Raw genomic sequence first — 19,565 nt, forward strand, 5'->3', positions numbered from 1 at the left:
CAGGGGCAGAGAGTACACATATACATACAGGGGCAGAGAGTACACATATACATACAGGGGCAGAGAGTACACGTATACATACAGGGGCAGAGAGTACACGTATACGTACAGGGGCAGAGAGTACACATATAGGTACAGGGGCAGATAGTACACATATACATACAGGGGCAGAGAGTACACATATAGGTACAGGGGCAGAGAGTACACGTATACGTACAGGGACAGAGAGTACACGTAGACATACAGGGGCAGAGAGTACACGTATACGTACAGGGACAGAGAGTACACGTATACTTACAGGGGCAGAGAGTACACGTATACATACAGGGGCAGAGAGTACACGTATACATACAGGGGCAGTTTCCGGGACACAAATTAAGCCTGGACATTCTCCATTGAAAATAATTTTCCGGGTTTGGCTTAATCTGTGTCTGTGAAACCGCCCCATGGACATACAAATATTCAATACATTTTCTTTCTCTGATCTTCTGATCTAACTCTTCCTTTCAAACTGTTTTCTCCATCCCTCCTCATGTTTTAGTTTTTAATTAATAGATTTGTAGCAGCTGAATTTAGTCTTAAAGACCTGAGTCTTAAAGACCTGAGTCTTAAAGTCCAACTGAAACCACCATCTCTCTAGCCGTCTCAACCCCTTATTGGCTATTACGTCATGGTTCTTATTGAAAGACATGGAGTTAATTGGATGTAGTTATATTTCTACTGACAACCAGCTACTGTCAGTGTCATGCCAATGTCATTCTGTGTGTTATTGTACCCCGGGCATTTCCTCCAGGGCACACAGCCAGGGAATAATGCCTGGGGTAGTGTGTTTCTCCTCTGATATAGTGGTCTACCTCCATCGAACCGTACCGATCAACCTTTCAATCCTACAATTTCCTGACATGGTGAAAAGCACTTAAATGTATTTCTCCATCTGTTTACCCCATCTCTCCCTCTGTCCCTCCTTCGTTCCCTCGCTCCCTCTCCTCCTCTCCATCTGTACTTGTGTCTGTTTGTCAACCTCTTTTTCAGTAAATGTGTCTTGTCCCTCCCTCCCTCCCACCCCCCACCCCCAGGCTGGGCTGGTGTCCCCTGTGTCCTCCCCTCCCTCCTGGCCCTCCAGTCTGGGTTAATGTTCCATCAGGTGCAGCACCAGGACCAAGGCTGTAAATCAAACAGGCTATGTGTGGACGAAGGCCAGGCCTGATATACAGGACCCTGCTCTGCCTTGTAATCTACTGGCGGAGGCCTCTGACTGCTTTAAACCCATTCTATTACACTTGAACTGTAATTTAAAGGAGCCCAAATGTTCACTCTATTTCTCCTCACAGGATGTATTTCCTGGGACTGTCAGCTATGAAATAAAGAGAATTGTTTTTAATGGGAGACTATAAGGGGAACATGGAGGTAGCCACTCTGGTGACAGTGCAGAGAGGGGGGAAATTGCCACAGAAGAGATATATCAGGCTGTAGGGAAGCAGTAGTGTTGATTGGAGTTGGGCTGAGGAATTAGGAGGAGATTGGTTCCTCAACCTGACCATCCGTCATCAGGGCTTTAGGTCTTCAGGTGACACTAGATACGAAAGGCATTGTGGGAAAATATATATGGGTATCAAGGACAGTCCTGTAACTGTAAGGGACAATGTTACTGGTAGCAATGTAAAGAGTTGGTCTGTCAAATGTCAATATGTATGCGTTGTGTTTGTGCTCTTAACCTCTGAGCAGATGGGTTATCCATGGGTTAGATTAAGTTTATCTTAGATGGACTTAATTAGTTTGAGAAAAAGGGTTATTGATTTCTGTGATCATCTGCTGCCTTTTCCTCCCCCTGATGACTCAATGTAATCAGTCAATATTGATTGGTGAAGCCTTCCCTCTCACTGTAGCCATGCATAAAAAAACACATTTCTGCCTACCACAAGACAACATGAACATTAAATCAACTGGTGAATCTCTGTACATTCCCTAGAGGAATAACCCATGTTATGGCTGTATTGTGTTGGTCTACTGTTGCTCTATAAATCATCATCTCTATTCCGTCTCTCAATAGATCACCTTCTTCATGCTGCTGTCTGCGGTGTGTGTGATGCTCAACCTGGCTGGCTCCATCCTGTCCTGCCAGAACGCTCAGTTGGTCAACTCTCTGGAGGACTGTCAGCTGGTGAGAGACCAGTGCCCTGCCCCTCTACCCCCTCTGTCCCCCCTGCATGTGCCCTATCTCTCCCATCTACAGGGGCCAGTACTGGTTCCCTATCTCTCCCATCACAGGGGCCAGTACTGGTTCCCTATCTCTCCCATCTACAGGGGCCAGTACTGGTTCCCTATCTCTCCCATCTACAGGGGCCAGTACTGGTTCCCTATCTCTCCCATCTTAACATGGGCCAGTGGATGTGGTGGGGCCCCTGTTCATATGAAGGAGTTGTGGCACCGGGTGTTGAAAGGCCCTAGCCTGTCTGGGATCTGTCAGTCTCACACACCAGTTGAATCAGTGTGCAGAGCACCGCCCCACCCGCCCAGCTCACAGTAAAAAATACATCTTAACACCAGCCACTCCCACGTCCTTCTTAATAGTAGGGCTCAGTGCCGTCTGTCTGTCTGATTACCCACTGGAGCTCATAGTTTAATTATTAAGAAAAACATAATACTCCGCCGTCTGGGGAGAGAGCCCTTTCAATTTGTCTGCTGTCTGCGGCAGGTTTCATTTCTGTTCCCGTTTTCAGACGGCGTGGCAGAAGGTATGTGTCAGGATCAGGCTAGGGAAGGAGTTGCGTACCTCATACTTGCATAGAGTACATGAATCTACAGACTCATGACAAGAGTAAAGTTCCTAGATCAACTATGCTGTTAGGGGCATATAAAATCACAGTTCTCAAAGTCCTCTAAAAGGGCTTTCTCTGTAAAAGAAAAGACTGAAATCCATACATTCTGGACTCATTTAATTAGTGTTTAATAAGCTATAAATAATGAATAGCTTTTGGGAGATTAAAAATTGAAAAAATATTTGAATACAGTACTTCTCTACATGGCTCCAGCTCTGAGTAGCGCAGTGTGCATGTATACTGTGTATTGTGTGTGCTGAATGGATGGATATGAAGGGATTATTTATAGCAGAACAACAGCTCAAGCCCCTAGCCTGCCTATGACCACTGTGTTGTGTGGGTTGAATCAGCACTGCAGTCGGCGGCGGCTCCACAGGATATCCTGCATTCCCTTATCCAGAACACGTTCTACCATCTCTCTCCCCAGCTTCAGTCTGCCCCAGCACCAAGCACAGACAGACCCAGTAACACAGACAGTCAGTAGCACAGACAGACCTAGTAGGACAGAGAGACCCAATAGCACATACAGACCCAGTAGCACAGACAGACCCAGTAACACAGACAGTCAGTAGCACAGACAGACCCATTAGCACAGACAGACCCAGTGGCACAAACAGACCCAGTAACACAGACAGTCAGTAGCACAGACAGACCTAGTAGGACAGAGAGACCCAATAGCACATACAGACCCAGTAGCACAGACAGACCCAGTAACACAGACAGTCAGTAGCACAGACAGACCCAGTGGCACAGACAGACCTAGTAACACAGACAGACCCAGTAACACAGACAGACCTAGTAACACAGAGAGAACCAGTAACACAGAGAGACCTAGTAACACAGACAGACCCAGTAGCACAGACAGACCCAGTAACACAGACAGACCCAGTAGCACACAGACAGACCTAGTAACACAGACAGACCCAGTAACACAGAGATACCTAGTAACACAGAGAGACCCAGTAACACAGACAGACCTAGTAACACAGACAGACCTAGTAACACAGACAGACCCAGTAACACAGAGAGACCTAGTAACACATACAGACCCAGTAGTACAGACAGACCCAGTAACACAGACAGACCCAGTAACACAGACAGACCCAGTAGTACAGACAGACCCAGTAGCACAGACAGACCCAGTAGTACAGACAGACCCAGTAGCACAGACAGACCCAGTAGCACAGGCAGACCCAGTAGCACAGACAGACCCAGTAGCACAGACAGACCCAGTAGTACAGACAGACCCAGTAGCACAGACAGGCCCAGTAGTACAGACAGACCCAGTAGCACAGACAGACCCAGTAGCACAGACAGACCCAGTAGCACAGACAGACCCAGTAGCACAGACAGACCCAGTAGTACAGACAGACCCAGTAGCACAGACAGACCCAGTAGCACAGACAGACCCAGTAGCACAGACAGGCCCAGTAGTACAGACAGACCCAGTAGCACAGACAGACCCAGTAGCACAGACAGACCCAGTAGTACAGACAGACCCAGTAGCACAGGCAGACCCAGTAGCACAGACAGACCCAGTAGCACAGACAGACCCAGTAGCACAGACAGACCCAGTAGTACAGACAGACCCAGTAGCACAGACAGACCCAGTAGCACAGACAGGCCCAGTAGTACAGACAGACCCAGTAGCACAGACAGACCCAGTAGTACAGACAGACCCAGTAGCAGGGGAAGCAAAGACAACTAGGCTCTAATTATATTGATTCTTTGCAACAAACAAAAAAAAAGTTTATTCTTATCATTTTAGAACATTGCAAATAACACAAATCTGTCAAGCAGAAAGGATAAGAGGAAAGCGAATCATCATAGTAGTTAAACTGAGGATGGTTCTCCTCACATGACTGCTGTTGGTAATTACACTGAGGATCTGCTATTCTAGCCACATTAATCACATGGGAATTCTAATTTAGTTGGTCTAATCAATTAAACACTCTGGCATTGTTTGCAGGCTTTGCAGTGGATACATAAACACTGCTAGGCTTTATTGAATTCATTTCCATTCCTTATGCAGTAATAAGGGAGCGTGAATAAGTAAGGACTATCTATTATTCCATCCAGGCTCCTGAGGTGACCTTTCTCCAGTTAGCTGTAATTCACCTGTACAGTCCAACCGACTGGGGTATTTCATCACCATCAACAACCAATGTCATATTCAACTGCCTCCATCTCGCATAGTGAATAAATCAAAATAATGTATACATTAAAAGTCCATAAATGTCATATTGAGCTGTTGACTCAACTTTGTAAATGGTGTTCTTCCTGGGGTGACGTAATGGTTTACTTGACCTGGTCACACAGAGAGTGTGCCATCAGGTTTAGCATGGCACCACTCCCCTCCCTGTGACACACTGCCGAAGCCCTCTCCTTGAATCATGTTTTACTTATGCCCAATGTAGCTTGGCGTGGCATTACATCTCAAGACGTTTGTCAGCATGTTTTACGCCCGCCATCAACACTAGGGACGGGTGACACGGGTTGTGATGTAACATGTGTGTTGGGCCCATAGAAGGGAGGTTCTGGGAAGAAGAATGATCTGCAGAGCCGAGGAGAACCAGACTTCTTTCTCAGGGACTTCATTGTAAATATCCTTTTCTATTCTGATGTTATTGTTTTTAAATATGGGATTCAACCTGTATGTATTGTGCTTGCTGCAAAATGAGTTGCACCATTGAGGACATTGAGGTTTTCTGAATCTGAACGTGATAGAGGAAGGAGGGAGGGGGAGGATGTGACAGGCATCACTAGTGCCCTGCACATGATGTACACTAAAATCCCCATCAGGACTGCTGCCCTACCTGATAGAGTTCCAAGTTATGGCGAGGAAAAAACGGTAGCATTCCCTGGGCATTCTTTGGGCTTAGGTGAGGTGCATAATCTGTTCAGAAGGCATAACTAGTTTAGAAGGCATCCCACGTTCTTGGCAAGGATCAACCTCTTTTATGCAGTTTCTTTCTGAGTAGAAATAGATTTTTCAACGCTTCTGGAATGGAAAGCAGGAACCAGAGCAGAGCAGGGGGTGTTTGTGTGTGTGAACTGAAAGGCGTGCTCCGTTGTTGTTGGTGGTTCTCTGGGCTAATGACAAACCACTTGTCTCATCAAGCCTGTCTTAGATGGGCTGGTGAAACGCATGATGGGTCCTATGTGGAGTGCTCATGTGACTAAGGCTGGTAGATTACCACTCCGCTTGTGTCTAGTGACATCAGGCGTTCAAATCACTGTTTCACGCGCCGTTTCACATCCAAAATGTAGAAATCTGCAGATATAGAGAGCTTGTCATACACTGCACCATTAAATAAAAGCAATGCATGAATAGATTATCAAAATGAAAACAAGATTGCAATGGCTGTGCTGCTCTGCTGACTTAGATATTCTGATCTAATTGTTCATTCATATGGCACTGACATACTGCAAGACCCCCTGTGTGTCCATCTAGTCATCATGTACACCACATCATCCTTCAACACATATGAGCCTACTTCCTCCAAGGATCTCCACAGTGTGTGTGAGAGAGAGAGAGAGAGAGAGAGAGAGAGAGAGAGAGAGAGAGAGAGAGAGAGAGAGAGAGAGAGAGAGAGAGAGAGAGAGAGAGAGAGAGAGAGAGAGAGAGAGAGAGAGCATAGAGAGAGAGCATAGAGCGAGAGCATAGAGAGAGAGCATAGAGAGAGAGAGCATAGAGAGAGAGAGAGCATAGAGAGAGAGCGAGCATAGAGAGAGAGCGAGCATAGAGAGAGCGAGCATAGAGAGAGAGAGAGCATAGAGAGAGAGAGAGAGAGCATAGAGAGAGAGAGAGAGAGAGCAGAGAGAGAGAGAGAGAGAGAGCATAGAGAGAGATAGTGAGAAAAAGAGAGATAGTGAGATAGCAGGAGAGAGATAGTGAGATAGCAGGAGAGAGATAGTGAGAGAGCAGGAGAGAGATTTGCCCTGTAGAGCTTCTTGCGTTCCTCATAGTGTGTTGAGTATAGAGCCAGACTACAACAATGGTCCAGAGATCTGTCATTTTCACCAGCAGCACATCATTACTGCTGACTGAGTGATTAGCATACAAGACTAAATGCCTCTCCCCAGTTCCCTTTACTACTGTACACGGCTCCTTGGAGACCATACATACCGCGCTATGACTGAAATATTAATGGACTTCACTCCCCCATGCAATTAACCCATGATGGGTAGGTTCACGTCCCGCCTTCTTACAATCTGGGTCACATAGTTAGTCGTTGTAGCAGCACCTCAAGATCCTCCCCCTGTTAACTCTGCCTTACAACTCACTGTGTTAAGTAATCCTCCTGTACTGTAGATTCCTCCGTTGTCATGTTAGAGACCTACACTCTTAGAAAAAATGGTTCTTCTGCTGGCCGCATAGGAGAACCCTTTTTGGTTCCAGGGAGAACCCTCTGTGGAAATGGTACTACATGGAACCCAGAAGGGTTCTACCAGGAACCAAAAAGGGTTCTTCAAAGGGTTCTCCTATGAGGACAGCCGAAGAACCATTTTAGGTTTTAGATAGCACCTTTTTTTCTAAGAGTTTATTCTGGCAAGGAAAGTATCAGAGCGGGCAGAGACAGAGGTGCAAGTCTGATCTCCATCATAGAGAAGCATTAAGATTCTGTTTAATGCAAGGGAGGAAGAGAAGACACAGGGCTAGGGTGTGTTGTAACATTATCAAGTGTGGGAAATAGTACAGTGAGTTCTCACTGATATCCAATAGCCCCTTTACTTACCCCTGTCCTTTCTCTCCCCCAGATAAAGTTTGACAGTGACGGTGTGTGTGTGTGCTGTGAACTGCAGCACCAGAGCTCCAGCTGCAACAACCTAGGAGAGACGCTCAAACTGAACCCACTGAGCGACTGCGACACCATACGCCAACACCTCAAGGTGGGTGGAAGTGAGAGAGTGTGTGTGTGCGCGTGCATGTGTGTGAATAGACAGTTATGTATATGTTACACCATTTCTTCCTTGATGTGTACTCTATAGCCTCGTTCTATGGAAATGATTCCTATTATGTTATGTTGTTCATATAACTTGATCCTCCGAACCTCTTCAAGCTGAAATATTCTCCTACTCTGTACTGGTATACCTCGCTGTAATGAATAACAAGTCGTGGGAGCTTAGCTGATACACAGACAATGTAAAACACAAGTGGAAACTTATAGGCTCATAGTAGAACAGGAAATTGAGAATGGCAACAGCATTTGTCTTCTAATCCACGCATAGCTCTTAGTCATATTAATTGCATGGTCTGTCAACTTGGCTTTGCCAGTTCGCTCAGTTCATGATCTCTGGAGATTATATAAACTGAAAAGCCTTCTGTCGGCATGGTGATCTATATGCCGCTACATCTTTATTGGATTACAGTGTTCAAATGCTTTCATTTCATGCCACTGATTGATTATAAGACATTGATAACTAAATAAAAGTCCCTTTAAAATGAAGCATGGGTATGAAAGAGGACAGATCCAACCCTGTTAGTCATCATGATCATAGAGCATTAAAAAGATGTCAGAATGGACACTATAAAACTGTATTATGTGCTAAGGAAGTCAGATAGGGTGAGTTATGTCAGATGTCACATAAAGCAATGGCCATCACTGCTCTCCATTATCCTCTGTCTAGATATTAATATTAAGTAATACTGCTGCTGTCTGTCGAAACGTTCCTCCAATACACAGCTTAGATTGAAAAATTATACTTTACAAGTCAGTTACATGCATTGAATGTATGTCACCACTTTGGCGTATCAATGTAGTTCACAGTTAACTATCCATTTCAAACCAGAACAAGTAAAACCAGAACCATTTTTTTCTGTAAAAAAACAGAATATGTTCATATCCCCATAGATATTTTAATACTTATACCCCAAAGTATTGGTTTCATTCACAGTGCTTCCAATCACATGTTCCTCTTCCTGAATTGTTCTTGTCATTGCCCAAAGCCATGAGTAATGAGTGTGGAATGAGGATTCAGTTCATTTGTGGATTCCTTAGTGAAGGCGGGGTATGTAACCTTGGCAGTGGAGCTCCTGACCCCAGCCTGACCCCAGCCTGGCTCCAGGTACGCAGGCAGGGCTGTTGTGTTCAGGGAGGTTCCACTCTGTATGAACACCTTATTAACAGCTTCCTTCAAGGTATTATTACAGTTGCTACCCTGACATGATTTACCATGTCAATATGCAAATGTTAGTCGCCAGGGAAAACACACACAAGTAATATTTCTTCTCACATCTGCAAGGCAGATGTATACAACACAGCTGCAACACAAATGTGCTGTCTGAGTTTTAGGATCGCCCAAAACCAATGAAAATGGAACAATAATATGCAGTTGTATTTTTTGTTTAGAAAGATGTGATTTATAGTGTGTTGCCACGGCCCAAATGCATGTGTTAATTTCTTTCACAGACCTATATTTCCTGCATTGGTTTTCCTAATTTCCTTGGTAGGAAAAGGCAGAGCTTTAATTACAAGAGAAGTTGTGTACAGTTTCACCTGTACATTTTTCAATGATTCTCAATCCAATAAAATACAGGCAATACGGGGGCCTCCCGAGTGGTGTTAAGCTGGTGGATGTTAAGGAGCGCGGTTTGGTGGGTCCTGTTTCGGAGGACGCATGACTCGACCTTCGCCTCTCCTGGGCCCGTTGGGCAGCGATGGATATCAGGAAATTGGGGAGAAAAAGGGTGTAAAATACAAAAAATGTATATATATTTCAGGAAATACACGTATGTAGCATTTAGAAACACTTAGAAGTCATTATATTCAATATAGCCCATGACTCATGAAGGGTATTTTTATTCTTTGCTTTATGAATGTACGATTCAATGTAAATGTATACGCTATGCACACTAATCTTTCTTCACAAAGCAACAGCATGATTTCGCACAGCAACAAATCAGCAATAACATTCTACCAGAAACTCCACAAAACATAACATTGGGATTTTCAAAACTTGAATTCCAATCTATACTTTTATTTCACGTTCTGCTTTTGATGAGACTGGACAATGACATGTACAGTACATGTTCAATGCCTAGATCTCAGTCTATTTTCTCTTGAAGCTCAAGAATCATTCATTTGGCGTCCTCTTCTCTCTATTCCTTTCCCCGGAGTGAGCCATTGAACTTACCATTGATGCCGGTTTGTTTGGTAGATTTGATGCACACGGTGATGCAACACTGCAAAGAGAACTGAATAATGAAATAGGCTACGCTGAATGAGGACATGGGTCTCCTGTGACTCCCAGTATCTGGATTGGGTTTGTGTGACTAGCAAGGCATGAAACAGAAACGTATCCCAAAAAGATGAGGAGAAATCAGCTGTGTCAACACCTCAAACAAGAAAAGGAAAATAAACCAAATGTCTCCACTTTGAAAAGAGTTACTATGCATGTTTATACTGAAGTACCAATCTCCATGTATTATTCACCTCTCTAAGTACACAGGAGCATCTCTGCCAAGCTAGCACTTTGTTCCCAAGTGTCAAATAAAGTGTCTGAGTCAGAACTAATAACATGATCCTGTATGCGTGTCAGGGATTGATCATATTAGGCCAGACAGGGAAGTGATAGAACATAGTTGAAGGCCAGAAGTGACAGATCTGCCTGTTGTTTGACCTATAGGTCTGTCTACACTGCTTGTCAAATCTCTCTCCAAAGCTACAATGACATTACTCTATACTGTGGTACTAGTATGTACAGTGAATATCACTAGGAAATAATACTGTGTTCCAAACAAACATTGTTCATCCATAATAGCCCTCCATTGTCTGTTTGAAAATGAAAATAAAGTATTTAGTATGAGAGTCAAATACCATGGTAATTTGTGGTCTTCACTGTGCTTAGCTCAGGCTGTGCATTTCTCGCTATTCAGTATCCACATGATCAGATGGCCAGAAGATAGCTATTAGAAAAAGCACTGTATGGGTGAGGACACTTACCGGCTTATTATTTCACCTTGAAGTCTAGCCAAGTAACAAAGAAAAGCAACATGGAAGGAAATCAAGAGCCTATTTTCAGGTTGCATGGGGTTCCATTTCACTAGTATGCATATTTATTCTTGCTGAGAATTCAATAAATCAGATTATGTCAGTGCATAACCTTGGAACACAGACACCTCTTCAGGGGGCTATTATCACCTTACCCACAGAGACTAGGAAGAGAGATGGTTCCCTGTTGATCCATGCTTCTTTACAATGGTGCTACTATTGTTAAGCTGTGTTGAAGTACTCAACATACCAACCTTATAGGAGATTTCTTTCGGGACAAGAGTTGTTCTTGACATGCAACCTGAGCATCTGGGTCTATAGCCATGCAGTCCTATTATATCACACCTCAACAGTAGAAGGCACTGTTCATGGTCTTGGTTGGTTACCATGGGCCGTGATGTTCTATTTCACAGTGTTTCTGGTAGGCCCCTCCTCATCCCCCTCTCCTGTAAGTCTCCAGAGAGGCAGGCGTTAGCTTTAAGCTGCCTGCTCATCACACAATGTGTTTCTCAAAGGGACTGAGAAAGAATCTGTTTCACAGACTCGGGACCTCACCTGCCAAATGTAGGCTGCATCTGTGAAAGGCTGTGTGAGTCTCGAGCTCTCTGGTCGCAAGAACACCAAGGTTATCAGAGACTTCACCTGTCATATCAATGGGAATCCATTGCTATAACCTCAACCATTTTCAACATCGGTTGCCTCCCAATGGTGAACGCATGTCAAAATAAAAAGAGAGCTTGGGCAAATGTCAAACTCACACAATTTCATTTCTTTCAAGACTGTTCCTGTGGTTGTAAGCAATGCTGCTGACTCGGGGTTCAAAGTAGCAAGTCTGGGCTGCAGTTAGCTAGCTGTCTGTAAACAGGATTTTATGCCCTGAAGTGTCAGGGCCGGCAGGGATTCATATTGCTTCATTCCCACATGGTTTAATGAGTGGAAGAGGATGGCGCTGCAGGAAATGCAGTGCTGAGCTATTAGGGTGAATTTGTTCCTGGTTGGATCATTCTCAGATTTAAGGGGCGATTTTCTGCTGTTATGATGTACTGTATCCTTCCTCTGCAGTGCTCCCCTGCTAGCTAGTCCCTGCTGTGCTGTGTCGCCATGGTAATGACATCTCCATTGTCCTTAGTCACCTTCAGTCCCTCTCTCATTCATTTGTTCCCTCTATATATTTCTCTCCTCTCTTGTGTTCTCATGCTGTAATATTTGCTTAGCTTTCCTCACTGTGGCTCAAATGTGACTTCCTCTCCCTTCTCTCTCCCCCTTCCCTCTCTCCCCCCTTCCCTCTCTCCCTTCCCTCTCTCCCTCTGCCTGGGTCCTGTAGGAGCTCCTGTTTAGTGTGTGCGCCCTGAATGTCATCTCCACCATCGTCTGTGCCCTGGCCACTGCCATGTGCTGCATGCAGATGGTCTCCACTGATGTGCTACAGATCGTAAGTAGTGTGACAGAGAACACAATGGACACGTTGTCTCTAACTCTGTCTGAACTGGACTCAATGAGACTGATCTATAGACTTATGGAGAGCAGCTCTGAACCATCATGAAAGGTAAACACGCCTGGCCTTCTAATGCTGGCTTCATAATTCTCCCCCTCATATGGCGGTAGTAGTAACAGTGGTATTGTCGTACCATACAGATTTGGAATAAATTGTCTTCAGTCTGACCATCTTAGATAATGTCAACAGACATCACGAAGGGCACCCATCCCAGAAGAATTCAGAACCTCCACATCACGAAGGGCACCCATCTCAGAAAAATTCAGAACCTCCACATCACGAAGGGCACCCATCCCAGAAGAATTCAGAACCTCCACATCACGAAGGGCACCCATCTCAGAAGAATTCAGAACCTCCACATCACGAAGGGCACCCATCCCAGAAGAATTCAGAACCTCCACATCACAAAGTGCACCCATCTCAGAAGAATTCAGAACCTCCACATCACGAAGGGCACCCATCCCAGAAGAATTCAGAACCTCCACATCACGAAGGGCACCCATCCCAGAAGAATTCAGAACCTCCACATCACAAAGTGCACCCATCTCAGAAGAATTCAGAACCTCCACATCACAAAGTGCACCCATCAGAGAAGAATTCAGAACCTCCACATCACAAAGGGCACCCATCCCAGAACAGTTCAGAACCTCCACATCACGAAGGGCACCCATCCCAGAACAGTTCAGAACCTCCACATCACGAAGGCACCCATCCCAGAACAGTTCAGAACCTCCACATCACAAAGTGCACCCATCCCAGAACAGTTCAGAACCTCCACATCACGAAGGGCACCCATCCCAGAACAGTTCTGAACCTCCACATCACGAAGGGCACCCATCCCAGAACAGTTCAGAACCTCCACATCACACTAAAAATCACAGAGGATTTTTAAAGGGGGAAATAATAAAGGGGGAAATAATGATTCTTCTCCCTCACTGTAGTTGGTAATATGTACACCTTAAAAGGCATGCTGTCCTTAAAACGACCCTCTCGCATTACAAGGGAAACAATGACTGTGCCCAAAACCTAAATGCTTTGCTGTCATCAGGGAAATCAATGTGGCGGGGTGCTCCCTTTGCCCTTCAGAGCAATGCTCTCAGCCCATTTAGAATGACTTTCCCAGATGATTGGTGGGCTGTAGCGCCCTCATAGCCACCATTAAAACAAAGCGATACTAGCGATACCAGCGGAGGTTGTCTGCACCCCTTTAATATCTCTGGGCAATTTTTTACAGGGGAGAAATAACGTTTTAACATTCTATACAAGAAGGCTTTGTATACAGTTTATGAGCTGAGCTGTAAATTGTCTGGCCTCCTAGATGGGTATATGGCAGATAAGCCCAGGGTGGGAGATTGATAGAGCTGAATTATATTAGTGAGGCAGGAGTTTGGGGCTGGAGCCGGGGCTGATGCAGGGGCTGGGACTGCCTGGCGCTGATGCAGATGTAGGGGTTGGCAATGGGACTGCTGCAGAGGCTAGAGTGGAGGCTGCAGCCTACTGGAGCAGTAGAGGATTAGTTTCATCTCGGAGCACAAGGTGGCAATGCAAGACATCACTAGTGATCCCAGCTACACAGTCACCGCACAGGCACAATGAGCTACGGGACCAGAAGCTTAAGAGCAGGACAATATGTTTGATTTTGCATTTGGTTCAGTTTCTTCATCTTTTGTGGCGAGAAGAAAATTGCAAAACAATACATTTTGTAACCTAAAATGATACAGATCACAGTCATTTGGTTGGTAAGGGCAAGGTTTTACTATTCAGTCAGAATTTCAATGAGAGGTTTTCATGTCTTTGTCCTTGACTGATAAAGAATATATCTATATAAACTTTCAATGCTTTTCTTGTATGACACATGATTGATGGCAGACGCAAAGCGACAGATGGGCACATTTTTCAAAGTCAGATTTAAACTTCAAAGTAGACAGGCTGAACTGCAGTGCGTCCTGAATGGGAACTTCTCAATGGCACGTCGTCGTCTGGTTGTGAGCAGGAGGAATGTGAGACACGCCACTGTTTTAAAAACACAGACCAGGAGAGATTAAACTGGCCTGTACAGCCGTAAGGTCACAGGAGGGTGAATGACAAAGGACCTGTCTCCTCCTATTCCCAGTACACTCACAGAGCCCCTCTCAATCTGGCTTCATTCCCATTTCACAAGGAAAGATTTCAGCTCCCAGGAACAAAGCTAGCTACCTACTGAAGCCTGACTGACCCAATGCACAATGTGCTGGCCAGGCCAGGGCAGGCTTCCTTCACTTGACACGTATTAATCTAGCAAGTGTTTTTTCCTCCCACTGCTCCATTGTGTCTGGCTTTATTAGCCCTGCCATTAACGACTTTGCCACCGATAATGACGCATGCTACTGCATAGTTCCCTTATCCAAGTCTCCAAAAATAAACATCATTGTGTCTGCTAGATAACCTTATTCTGGATGCCTTTTTTCTACAGAATGTTGTTGAAATTGATACATTCAATGGTCCCAGTATAAAGCTTTCAGAATGAGACAAATAGACAAAGGTTTCCTGTGTCTGAAATAAAAGCTGGGTTTATGTCTCTGTCTCTCTGTCTGTTTCAGTTCATGCCACACAGAGCACGAGCCCTGAGCGCTGACTGCATGACTCCCCGCGGCACCATCCTGCACCAGACCCTTGACTTTGACGAGTTCATCCCACCCATCCCTCCACCACCCTACTACCCCCCAGAGTACACCTGCACCCCGGTGATGGACGGACAGAGGTATCGCAACACAACATCACAACACAACAGAACAAACACAACATACCACAACACAACACCTTGACCTCGGTGATGGGCGAACTGAGGTACTACAGCAAAGCAACACAACACAACACCTGCACTTCGGTGATAGATGTACAGATGTACTGGCTGCAGCACAACACTCTGACCTCCTAACAACCTCCTAACAACCTGGCTGACCAACATAGCAACATGCCTGTTTGAATGACTGGCTGTAGCATCTCCTTTGGCACCTGTCACATTGGGTTTGATATAGTCTTGCGTTGCCATACCTCCAAAATCATGTTGTTGTCATGCCTGGGGAATTTTCTATTGCAAAAACGGTTTGAATAGTTCTGCAAGATTTTGATTGGCTGTTACATTTTAAGAACCCTTCCCCACACACCGGTAGAAGGGGGGGTGTTATGTGTGCCACTGTTTTCTGTCCGGGTAGGACACATTTTGTAGAGTTGTTGCGCTTGGTAGTTTCAAGTGGACGTTTTCAAATGATCAAGTGTGGCCGACAGTCTGCGATTTATATTTGTTGGAATTGAAAGTGGATTACGCTGGTTAAGTCAAACGTCACAACACGTTCTAAACTGCTCTTTCGACAAACACACTTTTTACCTTGTCTCCATTTGTCCATATGGCTGCGCTTTGCTACCACCGAAAAATCTTGAAGATTGCCCATTATTATAAAAGATAAGGGCTCAAAAAACTATTCAAGTAAGTAAATATAATTTGAAATGTTAAACTATGTATTACACTTCTAGTAGGTCACTTTGTAGGCTAACTCAACTGAGCTGCTAGCTAGCAAGCTAACTTTACACACTGCTTAGCTAAGTGAATTAAATGTCATCATCTAGATAACTTTCTATTACCTAACTACAGTATCTTGATGTAATCATTGTAAATTAAAAACAGTTTCCAAATGCATTTGTTGATAACAGCCTAGGAAGAGACTAATGGCGCGTTTCCAGACAGGGTGTTTTACCTAAAAGGCTCAGACTTTTTTGTTTCCATCTACGTGGGCCGGCACCCGTATCTGGGCCATGACTTCGGTGGACCTGCTCTCACTTGGGGCCAAAGCCAGGCCACTGGTACTTTCCAGCCTACATTTACATAACAATGACTAACATTAACACCTTCTCACACAATAATTGTGTATACCAGCAGTGTTTTTGTATACAACATGTGCTAACATAGGTAGCTACAGTTGAAGTCAGAAGTTTACATATACTTAAGTTGGAGTCATTAAAACTCGTTTTTCAACCACTCCACAAATTTCTTGTTAACCAACTATAGTTTTGGCAAGTCGGTTAGGACATCTACTGTGCACATGACAAGTAATTTTTCCAACAATTGTTTACAGACAGATTATTTCATTTATAATTCCCTGTATCACAATTCTAGTGGGTCAGAAGTTTACATACACTAAGTTGACTGTGCCTTTAAACAGCTTGGAAAATTCCAGAAAGTTATGTCATGGCTTTAGAAGCTTCTGATAGGCTAATTGACATCATTTGAGTCAATTGGAGGTGTACCTGTGGATGTATTTCAAGGCCTACCTTCAAACTCAGTGCCTCTTTGCTTGACATCATGGGAAAATCAAACGATATCAGCCAAGACCTCAGAAAAAGAAATTGTAGACCTCCACAAGTCTGGTTCATCCTTGGGAGTAATTTCCAAATGCCTGAAGGTAGCACCTTCATCTGTACAAACAATAGTATGCAAACAATAGTATGCAAACAATAGTATATAAACACCATGGGACCACGCACCCGTCATACTGCTCAGGAAGGAGATGCGTTCTGTCTCCTAGAGATGAACGTACTTTGGTGCGAAAAGTGCAAATCAATCCCAGAACAACAGCAATGGACCTTGTGAAGATGCTGCAGGAAACAGGTACAAAAGTATCTATATCCACAGTAAAACGAGTCCTATATCGACATAACCTGAAAGGCCGCTCAGCAAGGAAGAAGCCACTGCTCCAAAACTGCCATAAAAAAGCCAGACTACGGTTTGCAACTGCACATGGGGACAAAGATTGTACTTTTTGGAGAAATGTCCTCTGGTCTGATGAAACAAAAATAGAACTGTTTGGCCATAATGTCCATCGTTATGTTTGGAGGAAAAAGGGGGATGCTTGCAAGCCGAAGAACACCATCCCAACCGTGAAGCACGGGGGTGGAAGCATCATGTTGTGTGGGTGCTTTGCTGCAGGAGGGACTGGTGTACTTCACAAAATAGATGGCATCATGAGGTAGGGAAATTATGTGGATATATTGAAGCAACATCTCAAGACATCAGTCAGGAAGTTAATGCTTGGTCGCAAATGGGTCTTCCAAATGGACAATGACCCCAAGCATACTTCAAAAGTTGTGGCAAAATGTCTTAAGGACAACAAAGTCAAGGTATTGGAGTGGCCATCACAAAGCCCTGACCTCAATCCTATAGAACATTTGTGGGCGAAACTGAAAAAGTGTGTGTGAGCAAGGAGGCCTACAAACCTGACTCATTTACACCAGCTCTGTCAGGAGGAATGGGCCAAAATTCACCCAACTTATTGTCGGAAACTTTTGGAAGACTACCCGAAACGTTTGACCCAAGTTAAACAATTTAAAGGCAATGCTACCAAATACTAATTGAGTGTATGTAAACTTCTGACCCACTGGTAATGTGATGAAAGAAATAAAAGCTGAAATTAATAATTCTCTCGACTATTTTTCTGACATTTCACATTCTTAAAATAAAGTGGTGATCCTAACTGACCTAAGACAGGGAATTTTACTAGGATTAAATGTCAGGAATTGTGAGAAACTGAGTTTAAATATATTTGATTAAGGTGTATGTAAACTTCCAACTTCAACTGTATATGCTCTGGGTTATACAGTGGGGAGAACAAGTATTTGATACACTGCCGATTTTGCAGGTTTTCCTACTTACAAAGCATGTAGAGGTCTGTCATGTTTATCATAGGTACACTTCAACTGTGAGAGACGGAATCTAAAACAAAAATCCAGAAAATCACATTGTATGATTTTTAAGTAATTAATTTGCATTTTATTGCATGACATAAGTATTTGATCACCTACCAACCAGTAAGAATTCCGGCTCTCACAGACCTGTTAGTTTTTCTTTAAGAAGCCCTCCTGTTATCCACTCATTACCTGTATTAACTGCACCTGTTTGAACTCGTTACCTGTATAAAAGACACCTGTCCACACACTCAATCAAACAAACTCCAACCTCTCCACAATGGCCAAGACCAGAGAGCTGTGTAAGGACATCAGGGATAAATTGTAGACCTGTACAAGGCTGGGATGGGCTACAGGACAATAGCCAAGCAGCTTGGTGAGAAGGCAACAACTGTTGGCACAATTATTAGAAAATGGAAGAAGTTCAAGATGACGGTCAATCACCCTCGATCTGGGGCTCCATGCAAGATCTCACCTCGTGGGGCATCAATGATCATGAGGAATGTGAGGGATCAGCCCAGAACTACACGGCAGGACCTGGTCAATGACCTGAAGAGAGCTGGGACCACAGTCTCAAAGAAAACCATTAGTAACACACTACGCCGTCATGGATTAAAATCCTGCAGCGCACGCAAGGTCCCCCTGCTCAAGCCAGCGCATGTCCAGGCCCGTCTGAAGTTTGCCAATGACCATCTGGATGATCCAGAGGAGGAATGGGAGAAGGTCATGTGGTCTGATGAGACAAAAATAGAGCTTTTTGCTCTAAACTCCACTCGCCGTGTTTGGAGGAATAGAAGGATGAGTACAACCCCAAGAACACCATCCCAACCGTGAAGCATGGAGGTGGAAACATCATTCTTTGGGGATGCTTTTCTGCAAAGGGGACAGGACGACTGCACCGTATTGAAGGGAGGATGGATGGGGCCATGTATCGCGAGATCTTGACCAACAACCTCCTTCCCTCAGTAAGAGCATTGAAGATGGGTCGTGGCTGGGTCTTCCAGCATGACAACGACCCGAAACACACAGCCAGGGCAACTAAGGAGTGGCTCCGTAAGAAGCATCTCAAGGTCCTGGAGTGGCCTAGCCAGTCTCCAGACCTGAACCCAATAGAAAATCTTTGGAGGGAGCCGAAAGTCCGTATTGCCCAGCGACAGCCCCGAAACCTGAAGGATCTGGAGAAGGTCTGTATGGAGGAGTGGGCCAAAATCCCTGCTGCAGTGTGTGCAAACCTGGTCAAGAACTACAGGAAACGTATGATCTCTGTAATTGCAAACTAAGGTTTCTGTACCAAATATTCAGTTCTGCTTTTCTGATGTATCAAATACTTATGTCATGCAATAAAATGCAAATTAATTAATTAAAAATCATACAATGTGATTTTCTGGATTTTTGTTTTAGATTCCTTCTCTCACAATTGAAGTGTACCTATGATAAAAATTACAGACCTCTACATGCTTTGTAAGTAGGAAAACCTGCAAAATTGTCAGTGTATCAAATACTTGTTCTCCCCACTGTATGTGTAGGCCTACCTATGTT

General features: G+C 44.4%; 1 protein-coding gene across 2 annotated transcripts in view; it reads left to right on the plus strand.

Annotated features, from left to right (window-relative positions):
• Positions 1–19,565, plus strand: part of LOC139563065 (protein ENTREP2-like) — a 97,713-nt gene that overhangs the window by 67,790 nt on the left and 10,358 nt on the right. For both annotated transcript variants that reach the window (XM_071381335.1, XM_071381334.1), the window contains exons 3-6: positions 2,051–2,161; positions 7,581–7,712; positions 12,138–12,245; positions 14,888–15,048. In XM_071381335.1, coding sequence (XP_071237436.1) covers positions 2,051–2,161; positions 7,581–7,712; positions 12,138–12,245; positions 14,888–15,048 — 512 coding nt within the window. The remainder of the gene's footprint in view (positions 1–2,050; positions 2,162–7,580; positions 7,713–12,137; positions 12,246–14,887; positions 15,049–19,565) is intronic.

This window comes from Salvelinus alpinus, chromosome 33 (assembly GCF_045679555.1).
Source record: "Salvelinus alpinus chromosome 33, SLU_Salpinus.1, whole genome shotgun sequence".
NCBI lineage: Eukaryota > Metazoa > Chordata > Actinopteri > Salmoniformes > Salmonidae > Salvelinus > Salvelinus alpinus.